Here is an 18544-nt window from a genome sequence, read left to right as displayed (position 1 = left end):
TTTTTTTTGAAAAAGAATGCTTAACAGGTTAATGGGAAGAGCCCAGAAAGAGGGAGAAGATGAAGGCACAGATAAGAAAGTTAAGTATATAGCATAATGGGTCCCAGAGAAGGAAGAAGGTATGGAGTCCACAGCTAGGGCAAGGTGGGCTTGTGATGGAAGAAAGGACCTTTTCTACAGTGTAACTGGAAGGAAGCAGATGATGGGTACTAATATGTGAGTAGAAAACCCCAGCACAGGAGCCTGCACATAGGAACTCAGGAAATAAATAGGAGTTGCCTTCCACACCACTGAACATCAGAGAATGTGTGCACCATGAGAGCCCTGTGAGCTCTTCCAGTCAGCCCCTCCCTCAACAGGAGAGGACAGAGGAGGAGCAGGACAGCCTCACCTGAAGTCAGAGAGAACTGGTGGCAGAGCTGAGTTGGGGCCTCGTCAGGCTCAAACAGATGATTTTTGAAAAAACTTGTTGAAAAACAGAATAAAATACCCATTTCTCAGGGTTCTAGGACACAAGATTCCAGGTCACAGAGTGGTCTGAGATGACTTCAGACAACACACAGCCTCCAAGAGAGAAGTGGCATATGCTGGCGATTAAGGATTTATCTGTTCTGTGTCTTGCTCCATGTGTTGGGTATGATGAAGATACAAAGAAATCCTATAGGGTCTCTGTGCTCCAGGTGACTATAAATATAAAATATATAGCTTTCTAGAAGAGCAGTATTGTACAATAGGTATACTTGATAAATGTTAGCTACCGTCATTATCCTCTCCTTAAGTGCCATGAGCCAGGCTACTCTGCAGAGATCTTTACGTGATGCATTTACTCCTTACAACACTTTATGTGTAATGTTATTACACCCGAGAAAATGAGATCAGAGAAGTAAAGTAACTTGCTCCAGAGTACACAGCTAATTAAAAATGGATTAGAATTTGAAACCAGGTCCATCTGACTCTAACCTCTGGCTTTTGCTGCTACTTCAGAGCAGATGAATGGGCAGCTAGTTATGTCCTAATGTTATCTGGGGTGCAGAAACTCAGAAGAAAAAAAGTGTGAGGCAGGACATGTGGCCCAATGGAGCACAAACTATGCGTCACTACTCTGTCTGCCCAACAGGTCTCTGAAGGAAGAGCCCCATAAAACAAGCTTATTTCACAATCCTCTGTCCTCCACCCCCGCCCCAACATGACTTTTGGATGTGAATGGAAACTATAATGACTGGCTGTCACAAGCTTATGACCTCCCAGTGACTGGCTGAAAAAAAAAAAAACCAAACATCATCTAAGGTTCCTTTAACCAAAGAGTTACTATAGTTCATATTATAATTTCTCCATGTAAGACAAAGCAGTTATAGTGTAGAATTACCAGAGTAGTGTAGAATAATGAAAAGGAATTGGGAATGTATGTTGATACAATTGTAAACCCCATCATTTCATTTCTAGGAACCCTGAAATTAATTAATCACAGATGTGTGGGCAAATTGAACTCCAATCAATAAAAAAAAATTTTTTTATATTAATCACAGATCTTTGTAGGTCAAACCACTCAGAGGGGGATCAAGAGATGAATAAGATCTAGTTCTCCACCAGGTAGGTAGAACACTCCAAAATGAACCAGAACTCTCTGGGTTTGGAGCTATGACCACAGAATGTACAAAATTCTATGAAAAACACCTAGGACTGAAAATGTGGCATATACACACAATGGAATTCTTTTTTCTAAGAGGCTACACACACACACACACACACACACACACACACACACACACACACACAAGGAGATTATTTATTTAGCAACCTCCCCTTTTTAAAGTAGGCTCTATGCCTAGAGTAAAGACCAGGGCAGGGCTCAAACTCACAACCCTGAGATCAAGAATCAGTCAACCAACAGAGCCACCCAGGTGCCGCGATTTATGGCTCTTTTTAAAATTGAGTTATACAATGGAATATTATTCAGCCCGAAAAAAGGAAATTCTGACTCTGCTACGCCATGGGTGGACCTTGAAACATTACACTGAGTCAAATAAGCTAGTCACAAGGGACAAATATTGTGTAAGTTCATTTACACAAGGTATCTACCTAGAGTGGTCAAATTTTATTTTTAAAAGATTGTACTTGGGCATCCCCGGTGGCGCAGTGGTTTAGTGCCGCCTGCAGCCCAGGGTGTGATCCTAGAGACCCTGGATCGAGTCCCACGTCCGGCTCTCTGCATGGGGCCTGCTTTTCCCTCTGCCTCTGCCTCTCTCTCTCTCTCTCTCTCTCTCTGTGTGTCTCTATGAATAAATAAAATCTTTAAAAAAATAAATAAAAAATAAAAGATTGTACTTATTTATTCATGAGAGACACACAGAGAGAGGCAGAGACATAGGAAGAGGGAGGAGAAGCAGGCTCCCTGTAGGGAGCTTGATGCAGGACTCAATCCCGGGACTCCGGTACCATGCCCTGAGCCAAAGGCAGACGCTCAACCACTGAGCCACCCAGCTGTCCCTAGAGTGGTCAAATTTTTAGAGGCAGAAGCAGGATGGTTCTTTCCAGAGGCTGTGGGGAAAGAGGAGTGTGGAGATATTATTTAAAGGGTACAGAGCTTCAATTTTGCAAAATGATGAGTTCTATGGATGGATGTGGTGATGGTTGCAGAGCATGTAAATGTACTTAATGCCACTGAATTATAGACTTAAAAAATGGTTAAGATAGCAAATTTTATGTGTAGGCCACCCAGGGATCCCCCATAATTTTTTTTTTTAAATGACTAAGGCTTGGGCAGCCCCGGTGGCCCAATGGTTTAGCGCCACCTTCGGCCCAGGGTGTGATCCTAGAGACCCAGGATCGAGTCCCACATTGGGCTCCCTGCATGGAGCCTGCTTCTCCCTCTGCCTGTGTCTCTGCCTCTCTCTCTGTGTGTCTCTCATGAATAAATAAAAAATAAATAAAAATAAAAATAAAAATAAAATAAGTAAAATGATTAAGGCTCCTACTTAGAAGTGAGCAGTGGTAGAGCTAGTAAAGGCTGCACTTGGTCATACCTAGCACATTGTGAAAGGTTGATAAATAACAGTTGCTTAAATAAATGAGAAAGAATAAGTTGGCTAACAAATGCATGGAAGGCTGGAATGTCCTAGCTTCTTCAAACTGCCATGACCAAACCACTGATAGGTTGTGGCTTCAAGACCAGGGATGTTCTTGAAATTTAGGTTGCTGTGGTTCATAGCCCCAGGTGTTCATTCCTAAGTAGACCACACCCCACTTGACCAAAGACCAGGGCAGAAATAGGGGAGTCCTGGAATTCTCAGGTTTGAAAGAACTGTAAAGGTAGTGTAGTCTATCCCTTTATCCCAAACTGGGAGTTGAGAGTTTCTTCCTCTCTATTCCTGCCTAGTCTTATCTGTGGGCATCCTGAGCACTAGCAGAAAACCTGCTATTAAATCTGCACATTAGCTATGGAAAACAATGAATGAATCAACTCCTCGCAATTCACCCTGTACTGTCACAAGCCATCCTAGTCTTCCTATGACCCACTCCCTTCCCCTGGAAATGGGGGCTTGGAAAACAGAAAACTGTTAGATTTAGGGTCAACAAGGTCACATTCTATTGGACAGGAGCTGGATTGAGCAGCTTCTCTGAAAGAAATAGACATTCTCAATGTCAAGGACCTAGAGAAAAGGTAGATCTTCAGAGATACTAGGATTCAGAAGGCTGGCCTGAGGTACAGACAAATTTTTATCAGAACACAGGTTCTAGATCTAGACATCTAGAGGACAGTGGTTGTCTAGATATGGATTCCAGGTGGCATGTGCTAAGATGGCACCTGCTACATAGAGGTAAGTGGAGAGTTGGATGAGATAGGGTCTGAAAGCCTGAGAAAGCAGGTACCTTGCTATGTCAGATTAACTTCATTCAAGTATGCATGCTTATTTTCCTCTAATAAAGTACAGTGTGATTGTTTGATCCTTGTGTTCTTGTGCTATTAGGAGGCATAGAGAGGTATTTGGATTCATCCTTGGGCCAGACTATTAAAGAATAAGCATCAGGTATTGGGGGTAAGCACTGAGAACTCACAGAAAGAAGGAGAATATGAAGAGTCAAGAGCTGGTGCTTGAGGCACTCTCCACCCTAATGAATAATTCTCCCACCAGGTCTCTCGGTGATGCTGGAATTTATCATTATTAGGGAATTACCTTAATAAGGATTATCATTTGTAATCAATGGAACATACAATAATCCTTCCCAAAAGCATGGAAAGAAGTCCAGCTCAAATTCTATTTTTGGGAAGCCAATGTAATGATTCCATCTCCTATAGGAGAAGCTAACTAGTGGATCAATTCTGAGCTCAGTTCCATTTGGACTGAAGAGGGTTTTGTACACTGGTTATTAGTGACCCACCTGAGGGAATTAAGGCTATGCTTAAATTGGCAGCTGATAATAATCTTGAGATAAAATTGGCAACAACCTGGGAAAAACAGAATTGGCCCATAAAAAAAAAGAATGAGAAGAAAAAGAAATCACAAGAGGGTACAGGGCAGGATACTGGCAAGAGTCACTTTGAAAAGCTGAGTGTGCCAAAGAAGCAGACTTCAAGAAAAGTTGTTGAAAGTAGACAACTGAATGTCTGGAAATCTCTTCTGGACAGTAAAGTAGTTAAAGGAAGAGCTGAAGTCTACACCAATAGATGAGAGACCATGAAACGTAGCTAAAACACAAGACAGTTGTTCAAACAAGAATCTAATGGGCTGTCTATAAGTGACCCAATGCACTTTGTTTCCTTTTAATCTATTATAGAAGAAACAAAAATAGTCCCATGACCCTGAGAAACAAAATCCTATATCTAAAACTGTACTTGATGAAAGTTACCCAAGGTGATGGCTGCGTATTCTGCTTAACCTGAACTGCCCAAAGCCTACCAGTCCATGGCACAAGTGAGACTGCAGCAGCACTGATATAAAATGTGCACAGCAAATATCCTCCCACCTACAAAACTGCCTCAAACTTTCGGAGATTTCTTGAAGTCCTCATACAAAGGCACCAATCCTTTACTGTGCTTCACAGTTGGTCTTCATTGGTATCTGCTGCCTGAAGAAAACCCTGACATTCTCCTAAGGTTTCTTTCTAAACTGCCAAACCTTATGTTGCAAGAACTTCTGAAGGCCTTTCAGATCTCCTGCGTCAGACAGAACCACATGCATTTTAGCACAGAACTGGAGAAATGTCCATTAAACTTGGAAATATTCCTTTTTGGGTGGGGCCTTCTAATGAGCTGACACTGCGATGAGGAGTACTTCTTTGTTCACGTAATTATAAAGAGAATGCATTACTTTTACAAGCAGCAAAACAACAAAGATACATTTCCATTTTGAAAAAAAGAAATAAGAATATTGACTTGGGTTTCCTAAGACTGCCTGTTACTTTACTCACATTTAAGCTTGAAGACTCTCTACCTGGTCTCCACCTTGTAGCATTTCCTAGATCAGTGCAAGTATACCAGCCAAGGAGTGGCTCGCGTTAGACATGTCAGCTTTGATATATACTTTCCTTCAATCTTCAGAACTAATCTATATCCAAGATTAATCCTAGCCAAGTCCTAGCAAACGCACTTCCAAAATACTTCTCAAATGGCCTGGATCTCTCCCTTTGCACCACTTCTTCCCTAACCCAAGCTACCTTCATCTTGCCCAGATTACTGCGACTATCTCTTAGTCCACTTAAAGCTGTGGACCCCTCTCCAATCCCTTCTCAACCCAGCAGCCAGAATGATCTTTTCAAAGTACAAATCTGAAGATGTCATTTTCTATCTTAGCCTCCCAGGGCTTTTAGCATAAAAACCACAATCTTTCGTTTGGCCTTCAAGGCTCTTTCTAGTTTAGCTTCTATTTCTCTAGATACTTCCAGTACATTCTCAGCCATATAACCACACTGGCCTTAGTTCCTCCAAATGGCTACCCTTTTTCTCACTACAGAAACTCCTATCTACACATGCTGTTTGCTCTCTCTGACGCCCACATCACTTCCCATTTCATCTAGTTAACTCCTACATGTCAGCTCCCCCGTCACTTCTTTAGGGAAGCCATCTCTGAGCCCCAAGACTAGGTCAAATGCTACTACTGCATTTGTTCACAGCACTGTGAACCTTTCCTTCAAAGTACTTATTAAAGTTATAATTTTATATTGGTATGTTCATTACTTTAATTCTCATCTCTGCCACTAGGGCATAATCTCCATCTGGGCAAGGACCATGTACTCCTTTGTAATTCCAGCACAAGCCCAGTGTCCAGGCACATAGGAGGCGTTCAATAAATATCTATTGAATGAATGTTAACTTCCTGAATGGTCAAGCAGTTCTTTTCCTACAAGTGGCCCTAAAGTTAATAATTTCAGGGTACATCTGATATCTGGTTTTCCAAATTTTAAGGAAGAAATCTCCAAACACACTACTGATATCTTGAAGGATTTTTTAAGGTTTATCTCTTCCATCAAACAAGTAATGCTATGCTGACCTCTTTGGAAGTGGTGGGAGGCAATATTAAAAGCCCAGGTGAACTTACCCCTATGGTAGACGCCATGTAGTCTGCACACATTTCTGCAAAGTCTCGCTCAAGAACCCCATAGTAGAGGCCATAGAAGAGGAGAGAAATACCAAAGTCCATGGCATCTTCTGGTTTGATCCTGTAAGGGAAGCAGCATGGCTTGTAAGGCCTGCCCTAAGACACAATTGCTTTGGATCACTACTCCAGAACACATAGTGAGGCACCTAAAGTCAGAAGCTTTAAAGGCTAAAGCAAGTGTTGGCAAAACAAGACCAATTCCAGCCTGCTGCCTGTGTTTTATATGGCCTGTTGGTACTGTTTGAACAGGTTAGCACCGTGAGCTACAAAACCAAGCCAGGGTATGGCCTATTGCTCCTCTCTTCCCTACTCCGTCCCCAGTGCCTACGTCCTCCAACTGGCAACCACACCTTGTAGCTGTCTAGGGCCCACTCTCATTGGCACCTAAGTGTTGAGACTCCACTGCTGGAAATCACTGTACACCAACCAGTAGAATTTCAGTCTGGAAGTGGAAACTCACCAAGTTGCCTCACCTCCAGCCAGCTGCCCAAGTTGAAATGGCTGGGCAAGGGCACACCAGGATCTGAGCTGTCACTGAATAGTAAGTGAAAATAATCCCAGTGGTCACATAAACCCTTGTCAGACTCCTCCTGAGAATGTCTCATTTGATGGCAAGTGGGCACAAAGTATGCCCCAGATCTGGGAGAGCCTATCCATCAAACAAGGTAGGGCAAGGGAAGAGTTTCCCCTCTTGTTATACTCTATATCATCCTAGACTTTGCCTTTTGTCCACAAAACCTAAATATTACTTGGCCCTTTACAGAAAAAGTTCACCAACCACAGCTTTAGAAAATAAAGATAAAATTAGTAAATATACACATACCAGTTACTATAAAATTTTAAGTTGTATCTATACATATTCTGTATCATGTCATCAAAATTAAATTTTGGTTCAAGAGGCACCTGGGTGGCTCAGGCAGTTAAGCAGCTGGCTCTTGATTTCAGCTCAGGTCATGATCTCAGGGTCCTGGGATTGAGCCCCACATGGGGCTCCCTTCTCAGCAGAGAGTCTGCCTCTCCCTCTCCCTCCCACTCATGCTTATGCTCTCTTAAATAAATAAATAAAATCTTTTTAAAAATTGGGGGTCCAAGTCTACTCACTAAGGACAGAGATCTTGCCTATACATCAGCAGGCTTGTTTTAATAATTCCAAGGACCAATAATTTGCGACCTTCAGTCTCTGAATGTTTATTACAGAAAACAACCTTTGTTAAAAATCTGTACCAGGAACTGTTTAAGTTCACTTAAAGTTGTAACTTATATTTATCTTAAAAAGTTGAGTTTATTATCAATCTTGTAATATTTAACCTACTAGACATCATAATCTTATACCAATTAACCTGATTAGTAGCATAAAAATGGTCAAGATTCTCAATTCTGTTTTTCTTGTATAGTTTTTTTTCTTGTATAGTTTATGTAAGTAAAAACAAACTATAATTACAGAATAACTATCTTCAATACAATGTAGCATCTTTTTTTCTTCCTTTTTCTTTTTTTAAAATAGGCTCCGTGCTGGGTACTGCAGGGCCTGAACTCACAACTCTGAGATCAAGACCTGAGCTGAGGGACGTCTGGGTGGCTTAGCAGTTGAGCATCTGTCTGCCTTTGGCTCAGGGCATGATCCCGGGCTCCGGGGATCAAGTCCCGCATCAGGCTCCCTGTGAGGAGCCTGTTTGTTTCTCCTTCTGTCTATGTCTCTGCCTCTCTGTGTGTCTCATGAATAAATAAAATCTTTAAAAAAAGGAAAGAAAGAAAGGAAAGAAAGGGAAAGAAAAGAAAGAAAAGAAAAAAAGAAAAGAAAAGAAAAGAAAAGAAAAGAAAAGAAAAGAAAAGAAAAGAAAAAAAGAAAAAAGAAAAGAAAAGACAAGACCTGAGCTGATATTGAGAGTCAGATGCTTAACCGACTGAGCTACCCAGGCACCCTACAATGCAGAAATCTTTTTAACCACACAGATTAGGAAGATATCTGGAAATATCTTGGTTTTCTTTGATGGGGCTTGTTGGACTCTACACTGATGAATTCCGATAAACCTCTGTGAAACCTGTTTATGCTTTTAGCCTATGCTACTTCTAGAAGAAAGAATTCCATGGGTATTCTCTCACTTTATAAAGTAAGGACTTACTCTTTTCATTTTTTTTTTTTTTAAAGATTTTGTTTATTTATTCATGAAAGACACAGAGACAGAGAGAGAGACAGAGAGAGAGGCAGAGACACAGGCAGAGGGAGAAGCAGGCTCCACACAGGGAGCCTGATTAGGGATTCGATCCCGGGTCTCCAGGATCATGACCTGAGCTGAAGGCAGCGATAAACCGCTGAACCACCCGGGCTGCCCACTCCTTTCAGTTTCAAAGAGACACTACCTACAGTGCACTAGATTTGGGAAAGAGGTCAATCTGAATCCTCAATCTCTAGCTTCGAGTGCCCAGCCTTAGGCTTAGGACTCCTCATGATCCACAGCCCACAATCCCCATCAACTCAGTCAGGAGACCACATTTCCACTCTCATCTGCCCTGCTTGATCACTATACCCTACAGTCTCAGAGTCTAGGATTTCTTGGTTTCTGCCTCAACTGGGAGTGGGGGGACCTGTATGCTGGTATGAATCTTTTTGAAATCATATGACTATATGAAGCAATAGCCAGAATCTGACTCCTGGTAATGTATCCTTAGAAGCAACAGAGCAATGTTATCTGTGACAGCACAATATTGAAAAACACCCTAAGTGTCCAACAATGCGGTAAGAGTTAAATGTTCACAGGTTAATTTTCTAAAAAACGATTTTCTTAGAAATCTGATAAAAGGGGAATTTCAGCTATGTGACAAAGCAACAATGTGTTAAATATAACCGATGCTTATTACACTGCATCTGGACTGTGAGATTCTTAAAACTGGATGTGTTCCTGGGAAGGTGGAGAAGCTTCTGGGCCATCCATCTGTTTGGTCTCATTCTCTCACATCTCAGCCCTAGAACTACTGTGAGGACTCCTACAGATACCACTCTGCTGTTTCCTGCCCTGTATACTCCTAGATGAACTTGTTAGCAGGTATGGCCAACTGTATCACATGAGTTTGACTGTCTAGTCCAGGGGTTGACAAACTTTTTATGGAAAGGACCAGATAGTAAGTATTTTGAGTTTTGTGGCCCAAATAGTCTCTGCCACAAATATTCAACTCTATTATTGTTATATTGCAGAAACAGTATATACATAAACAAATGAGTGTGACTGTGTTCCAGTAAAAAACTTTTTTTATTTTATAAAAATAGGAAGTAGGCCAATTTGGTCCACAGGACAGCTTGCCAACTCCTAGACTCCCTGAACCTAAGACCACTCAGGTAGAGTGGACATTCCAATAAACAGTACTTTCATGGACAAGGAAAATGACTCTGTTAGGATGATGGAGTTATAAGTAACTGGCTATAATCATTATTACACTTACCTTTATGATACTTTTCCATTAAAATATAGGTTCTTGGAAAATATAACCAATGATTTGGGACTCTAACTCTATATATCCAGACATTCCTTTCTCTTTGCCAGCACAAATCATGGAGGGCCAACCTTCCCATTCCCCAAAGTCCAAGTATCCTACTTGGACTCCTACTATCCTGGATGCCATGTCCCCCTTGTTAATACTCAGGACTTGGCTCTAGGAAGAAAAGTATATCACATCAGCCCCTCCTCCCCAAACACAAGCGAAAACAAAAGCAAAGAGTACTTACTTGAATAATAAATTGAGACCAAAGAGGGTAAACATGACAGCCATGTAGCCAACAATGCCAGTGGCATAGCTGATTTTATAGATCAACAGGAACCACTTATAAACCAACCTGGAGAAAGGAGAGAAAATTAGTAAAGCTGACATGGCAACTCTGGCCTAGGAGCCTCTGGATTACCAGAATCTCTTACTCTTACATTACTGGGGACATCAGGTTATTTGCTTAGGACTTACTGAGCAACTTTAGTTACTGTCCAGAGCTGGTCACTCCCTTAATTGCAGAAATACCTCTCCATACCAGGGAGCTAATGCTTTATATTTTCCCAGTCCCAGACCAAGGAAAGAAAAGAGAGCCTTAAAAGAAGGTTTTAGCCTCAAACAAAAAAAAGCATAGCTGACCACAGACAGCTATGTCCTCTCAAATTCAGATCAGCTGGATAAAGAAGTGAAAGTTAGTAACTACAGCTATGCTTAGATGGGAACAGATGGTGAAGATCAGCTGTTCATTAGGAAAGAGAATTCAAGGGAAGATGAAAAAGAGGTAAAATCAGCTATAGGCTTTCCCCCTACTTTTAAAAAAAAGTTATTTATTTAAGTAATCTATACACCTGACATGGGGCTCAAACTCTTGACCCTGAGATCAAGAATTTCACGCTCTTCCGACTGAGCCAGCCAGGTGCCCCAGGCTTTTCCTACTGGGCATGGTTAACCTGAACACTGCTTTGCTCCTATCTACAGGCCAATAATGAATTAGTGTCTAATGAATTTGCTTCCAAAATGATTTTCTTTCTGGAGAAGGGATAAGAAAGGAGACACTCAAAGAATACCTTTGAATGGATTTGTGTGATGGTGGTGGTAGTAGGGTCATACAAAGCTCTTGAAGGAGGAGCAATGCTCTCCAGAATCCAAAGAAAAGCAGTGTGAAATCTGGTTGGTTGACCCCAGCCAGGTTCAAAGAAAGATGGTCCCTGAATGTATCAGAGCCTTTTAAATGCTCTGCAGGTCCTTTTTTTTTTTTAAAGAATTTTTTTTTAATTTTTATTTATTTATGATAGTCACACAGAGAGAGAGAGGCAGAGACACAGGCAGAGGGAGAAGCAGGCTCCATGCACCGGGAGCCCGATGTGGGATTCGATCCCGGGTCTCCAGGATCACACCCTGGGCCAAAGGCAGGTGCCAAACCGCTGCACCACCCAGAGATCCCCCTATGCAGGTCCTTGATATCAGCAACGACTACTCTATTTGTGGTGAAAGCAAATGAGAAATTCACTTGAATAAACAGCTCAAGCCTGTCTGGCTCCTGAGACCACATTACCACCAACCTTGCTGGGCTGCAGGGAGGAAGCTCAAGGTCCCTACCTATGAGTCCCGTTGTGGCTAAGCAAGCAGTGATGAGTTCTCAGGCAAGGGAAAGGCCCCAAACATTTTGTAGTGCCTGCCCTCAGAAACCACACAATGCTCCATTATGCAGAGTTTGTACTCATCAGATATGAGTGAGATGGTGGAAAGGATGTGGAATTTTAGGCAGTATCTGGATTGAGTTTTATTAGCTGGGTAATTCCAGGTAAATCAAATCACCACTCTTAAGGTAAGTTTACTTATTTGTAAAATGGGGAAACCATGATACCTTCCTCAATGGATTGTATAGAACCCATTCCTGGTGTATATAACACATGCTCAATAAATGCTGCATGACTCAGGATGGATGTTTTAAGAAAGTGCTTTGAAATTATAAAGCATTATCAAATGTTAGTTATTATCATCAAAAACTTCCCATGTCATAGACATATTTTCAGTCATTTTACCTACAAGTTGATATTGTTACTTACTAACTCTTAAAGTATATTTTTACACCTTTTCTTCATAGTACCCTTTATGAGGTACCAATTATTGTCACATTTCTAGGGATAAAAAATTCAAGGCTCAGAAAGGTGAAGCCATACAGGTCATTTAATTTACAACTGGCAGGGCTGTTTCCAATCCACATCCACCTGGTTCCAGAGTCTCCATCTTCTGTCATAGCCCTTAATGTAAACTACCACAGCCAGAAAGAGACTTTGGATCACCAACTTCACCTTGAAGATAAATTTTACTGTGTACAAGGAAACTCACAAGGCCAAAATAAGGTTTGCAGTGAAATGGCATAAAATGCATGGGGAAAAGAGCAACTTGCAACTTGGAAGACTTTGGTTCTGGTAGGTACAACTTTGATGCTGGCTAGTTCTTCTGCTAGGCTCTCCTGGACCTGTACATATGTCTCTCACAGCACTTACCAACTGCACTGAAACAGCTGCTTTCTTGTCCATCTCCTCCATTAAACCGAGCATTCCTTGAGGGCAGGGACCATGTCTTATCCAGTTCTGTATCCCCAGCGCTCAGCACAGGGCCTGACACATAGCAGGTGCTTGTTGAATGAATGAATGAATGAGAAAATCTCTCTTTCTGTCAAGTACAGATATTAAATGACCTCACAAGCTGGTTGGGAGGATCAAACTAGAAATGCATTTGGATAAAACACAAAGAATAATACAGGCAGGGGCTGCTCTGTGACCAAAGAAGGAAATATTATTTGTTGAAAAATTGCAAATTTACTGAGATTCATTCATTCAACAAAAATTCACAGAGTAGGCTACTATGTGCCAGGCCCTGTGGTAGGGCCTGGATATACAGGGACAAACAAAATACATGTGGTTCCCGATCTCACAGTTATAGTTTAGTGGGGGAGATAGATACTCAAGATTTTGTGATATAGGGACGCCTGGGTGGCTCAGCAGTTTAGCGCCTGACTTCAGCCCAAGGTGTGATCCTGGAGTTCCAGGATCAAGTCCCACATTGGGCTCCCTGCATGGAACCTGCTTCTCCCTCTGCCTATGTCTCTACCTCTGTGTGTGTGTGTGTGTGTGTGTCTCATGAATAAATAAAATCTTTATAAATAAATAAATAAATAAATTAATTAATTAATAATAAAATCTTTAAAAAAAAGACTTTGTGATATGTTCTGTGTTGGAAAACTATAGGGCCTATGAAAGAATATAACAGAAAATCTAATTTAGAGATCAGAGAAGGGTTCATAAAAGAAAATAACACTTAAAATGAGGCCACAATGATCACCAGAATTTGCTTACTTTTAATACAGACCTTGATACAAACTCTAAGGCAAGCTATAGGGAAATATTTTGGGGGTTTTAATCTGTGAAGGTGAGTGGGGAGTTCTCCCAATCAGCTTGTTTTGGTGGGGCCCCATGCCAAATAATCTTGGCAAACATATTTTGTTTTTTGTTTTACAAATTATTACAATTACAATTTTTTCAACCTAAACCCACCCCAATCCCATGCATTCCAACCCATTTGCTTCAGGAAACCTAGCTCTTCCCCACTACCTAAACTCTCACCTTGGGGTTGTCTGTACTAGTGGTTTTCGGGTGGCTCGGAAGGTGACAAAAGCTGTGACAGCAGAGAAGAAGATCCAGATCACTAGGAACCTCCACCAGTGCAGCTTCACTGTGAAATAGAGGGGAACAACCCACATCTGAAAGAGGGTCACCATCTGAAACACAAACACAAGCACTTCAGCTCTAGCCAGCTCCCTCCACATTCTATCCAGAAGTCCAAAGTGTATCTTGTGCCTGATTTTCTCCTCAATTTCCAATTTTGGACAGAGGCACCTCCTAGTGATCTTAGAAACCTAGGACCATGCCTGACACCTCCCTTTCATTCCTTACCTATCTGTTGTATATATTCTTCCCTTTCCATGTGAGCCCTTGCTATCCCTTGCCTGGCTCACTACAATGACCTCTTTGTTAAGTCTCCCTACATCCAGAGTCTCCCTCTCCAATCTATCCTTCCCAAAAGCACTAGAATGGTATCTCTAACATAGAGTCTTGAACATGTCATTCCCCCACTTACAACCCTCCAGTGGTCCCCAGCATACAGGCAGTCAAATCCCCTACAATGTGGCCCCAAACTACTGTTTTAAGAGTAACCTTCTACTACTCTCCATGCTAGTCAGGCTGTCCCCCTCAGGCTAAAACATCTTTTTCACCACCTGCCTTTCTGCCTGATAATATCATAACCAAGACACATGAAGCCTTCAATTTCCTTTCCAGGCGGAATGAGTCATGACTTTCTAGTGCTCCAAAAGCACTTTCTTTTCTACCATCATTACAGTGCTTATCTAAGCATAATTCAGATTCATTCTCATTCTGAATGTAAGCTCCTTGAGAGCAGTGACTAGGCCATTTCCTATGTGCTAGGAAATGGTCTAGCAGATGACAGATCCTCAGTAAACTTAGATATGTGAGAAGAAAGTAAAACTAGAACCCCAAAGGGAGGCCTGTTTCCACTGTAAAGAGTGTCTCAGAACTCAGACTTCAGACTCAGCTGAAGAGTTCTAAATGTACAAAATGATTCTGTCAGAAGTTTGGGCTAACCACCAGTCCTCTACTCCCTGGTGCCTCCTAACTCCCTCCACCAGCCATCCCACTTTAACTAGATGTCACTCTGTACGGGTGAGGAGCAGGTGTAAAAAAAAAGTAGCACTTAATGGAGGCTTTCTTCCTGATGTCATCAAATGAAATGAAAGACATTTAAAAGGGGCTGGGCATGGGGACGAGTTATAGAGAAGAAAACAGCAGCTAGTTTTCTGAAGTTCCATAGTGGAGAAAGCTTTTGAGAAAGTATTTACTTCAGGATTTCTAAACCAGTGCTACCTAAACAAAATATAATGGAAGTCACATATGTAATTTTAAGTTTTCTAGTAGTGACATTTAAAAAAGTAAAAAGAAACGTTGGTATGAATTTTTTAAAAGATTTTATATATTTGAGAGAGAGACAGCAAGAGAGAGCATGAGCAGGGGGAGGGGCAAAGGGAAAGGGAGAAGCAGAGTCTCTGCTGACTAGGGAGCCTGACACAGAACTCGATCCTAGGACGCTAGGATCATGAGTCAAGCAGAAGGCAGACACATAACCGACTAAGCCACCCAGGTGCCCTGAAATTATTTTTTTTCCCTGAAATCATTTTTTTAAAGATTTTATTTATTTGACGGGGGGGGAGCGTGCATGCAAGCATGGGGTGAAACAAAGGGACAGGGACAAGTAGACTCCATGCTGAGCAGGAACCCCAATGTGGGACTTGAGCTCACAACCCTCAGATTGTGATCTGAGCTGAAATGAAGAGTCAAATGCTCAACCAACTGAGCCACGTAGGCACCCCCAGATAAGACTAATTTTATTTTATTTTTTTAAGACTAATTTTAATAATATGTTATTATTTTAATTTAAAATTTTAATTAAATTAAAATTAATTTAATTTTAATAATATTTTTTATTTTACCAATATATCCAAAATAATATCATTCTAACATTTTCTCATTATTAAAATTATTTATGAATTATTTTACTTTGGTTTTGAAATATTTTACTTCGGCTTTGAAATCTGATGTGTAATTTATGGCATATGTTAAGAAAGACTAGTTATTTTTTTTTTTTGACTAGTTACATTTTAAGTGTTCAATAGCCATATGGTAATAGTGACTCCCATATTGGGACAGTGCAGCTAGAGCATCTTTTTAGCATTTAGTTGTCTCCTGAGGCTTCTAATAAACTGCTCTGTGGCAAGAAAAAACCTTAGTGTTTTAGTGTTATTTTGTGTAAGAGAAAAAAAAAGAGATATGAGAGGAGAATGGTGACAAGATTCTACTTTGCTTGAGAGCTTACAAATCTATGTGCCTCTTGGCGGGATGAGCACCGGGTGTTATGCTATATGTTGGCAAACTGAACTCCAAAACAACAACAACAACAAAAGCAAATCTGTGTGCCCTCTGGTACTGGCTAATGGTCAGTTAACAAGTGGGTCAGTCTCAGTACCCACTCTACTGTATAGAAACCTTCAAGTGACTCTCTGAATGAAACATCCTAAAATATTCTGGCCTTATATGAAAAGTGTGGAACCACCAGGATGTACTAACAATGTCTATACCCAAAGAACATTCCAGGGCACATTCTGCGAGATGGGAGGAGACCAGGAAAGGACATCACATCAAACCACACATTAAACTAGGGGATACGAGTGATGCCTGGGTGGCTCAGTTGGTTAAGTGTCCAACTCTTGATTTCAGCTCAGGTCAGGATCTCAGGGTTGTGAGATCAAGCCCTCATGTCAGCATCGTGCTCAGTGGGGAGTCTGAGATTCTCTCTCTCTCTCTCAATAAATAATTTTTTTTTTCAAAATCTTTAAAAAAAATACTGTAGGGACACCTGGGTGGCTCAGCAGTTAACCATCTGCCTTTGGCTCAGGGCGTGATCCTGGAGTCCCAGGATTGAGTCCCACATCAGGCTCCCTGCATGGAGCCTGCTTCTCCCTCTGCCTATGTCTCTGCCTCTCTGTGTGTGTGTCTCTCTTACAAATATATAAATAAAATCTTAAAAAATAAAAATAAAAAAATACTGTAAACTAGGGAATAAGGCAACCAGAATCCTGATATTCAAAGGGAGTAAATATGGATCCCTGGGTGGCGCAGCGGTTTGGCGCCTGCCTTTGGCCCAGGGCGCGATCCTGGAGACCTGGGATCGAATCCCACGTCAGGCTCCCGGTGCGCCTGCTTCTCCCTCTGCCTGTGTCTCTGCCTCTCTCTCTCTCTCTCTCTCTCTCTCTCTCTCTGTGACTATCATAAATAAATAAAAAAATTAAAAAAAAAAAGGAGTAAATAAATGGTGGTAGGATGTAGAGAAAAGAGCTGCAGGGTCTTTAGCCTTCATATTGTTTGCTTTAACAGGCTCATAGGGATATTTACAAAACAGGAGGCCCAGAGACTAGAGAAGAATTGAATTACAGAATGTGGTTACATTTGTCTTCTCTGAGGAAAAGAAAACAAAACAAAACAGGAATTTCTGGTCTTCTTCCAGCTTTTCCAAAAACTTGGCTGTTGCAAAAAATCCAGCCTGTCCCCTACCAGCCTTTTCCCCACTCCTCACCAATCATCAATGGCATGTTCTGAGGGGGAATCTAGTAAAGATAATTTTCTCTACATGAGCTGTAGCTCTGCCTATTTTGGGTGCAGAAAGAGGCAAAGGACCTGGATTCTATTCTGGGTTGAACAAAGGCATAATTGGGAATAAGTCTAGGCATCAGTGTGATAGGAATGAAAAAATTTTGCCTTACTTTGTAACTCTGAGGCTTAAAACCTTAAGGGTATAAAGCTACTCAACTCACATCATGAAAGATAGAAACAAAAGGAAAGGAAGAAGGAAAGGAAAGAGGGAGCAACTTAGGGACAGAATTAGGTTTTTTTTTTTTTTTTTAATTTTTATTTATTCATGATAGACACAGAGAGAGAGGCAGAGACACAGGCAGAGGGAGAAGCAGGCTCCATGCCGGGAGCCTGATGCGGGACTCGATCCCGGGACTACAGGATCGCGCTCTAGGCCAAAGGCAGGTGCGAAACCACTGAGCCACCCAGGGATCCCCATAGAATTAGGTTTTTTTAAACGAGACAGCCAAGTAGATGCCCCAAACACCTGGGTTCTAATTCTGTCTGCTTCCAACTCACTGGATCACCCTAAGGAGGTCCTTCCTCCTTGAGGGAAAGGTTTGGCTTGATTTTTCAAGTCCTTCAAGTTCTAACATACCAAAGTTCTATTAAGTAGCCTTGTATCTCAGATTTCTGGGGAGAGTGAAGGCAGTGTTCATTCACTCATACATCAAGTATTTATTTTGCAACTAATAGAAAAAAGATTGCAAAATAAACATGACCCTTAGTCCTTGTCCTCAAGAACCTAACAGACAAGCATCAGGAGAAAAATATACACCAAACCTTTAATTTAATGATTCTATTAATCTTTAGATGCCTTTTAAAACACTGTTTTGTTTTAAAGATTTTTTTTTTTAGGTTGGCTCCAAGCCCAGCATGGAGCCCAATATGGGGTTGACCTCATGACCCTAAGATCAAGACCTGAGCTGAGATCAAGAGTCAGACGCTTAACCTATTAAGCCATCCAGGCACCTCTAAAGATTTTTAAGTAATTTCTACATCCACTGTGGGGCTCAAACCCATAACCCCATGATTGAGAGTTACATGCTCCATTCAATAAGCCATCCATGTGCGCCTCTTTAGACACTTTTTAGAAATCCAAATGGAGGCCAGCCGCAGTGGCGCAGCGGTTTAGCACCACCTGCAGCCCAGGGTATGATCCTGGAGATCCAGGATAGAGTTCCATGTCAGACTCCCTGCATG

General features: G+C 41.5%; 1 protein-coding gene across 7 annotated transcripts in view; it reads right to left on the bottom strand.

The window, feature by feature from the left end:
* The window catches only part of RNF121 (ring finger protein 121), an 85283-nt gene that overhangs the window by 7063 nt on the left and 59676 nt on the right, over positions 1-18544 (bottom strand). For 6 of the 7 annotated variants that reach the window (XM_072725865.1, XM_072725867.1, XM_072725866.1 and 3 more), the window contains exons 4-6: positions 13706-13860; positions 10318-10425; positions 6537-6657 (exon numbers count right to left, since the gene is read on the bottom strand). In XM_072725865.1, coding sequence (XP_072581966.1) covers positions 6537-6657; positions 10318-10425; positions 13706-13860 — 384 coding nt within the window. The remainder of the gene's footprint in view (positions 1-6536; positions 6658-10317; positions 10426-13705; positions 13861-18544) is intronic. The other variant, XM_072725869.1, reaches the window with a different exon arrangement.

Source organism: Vulpes vulpes, chromosome 11 (assembly GCF_048418805.1).
Source record: "Vulpes vulpes isolate BD-2025 chromosome 11, VulVul3, whole genome shotgun sequence".
In the NCBI taxonomy this organism is placed as follows: Eukaryota; Metazoa; Chordata; class Mammalia; order Carnivora; family Canidae; genus Vulpes; species Vulpes vulpes.
The sequence above is the reverse complement of the archived record's forward strand: the minus strand, read 5'-3'. Positions and strand labels throughout refer to the sequence as shown.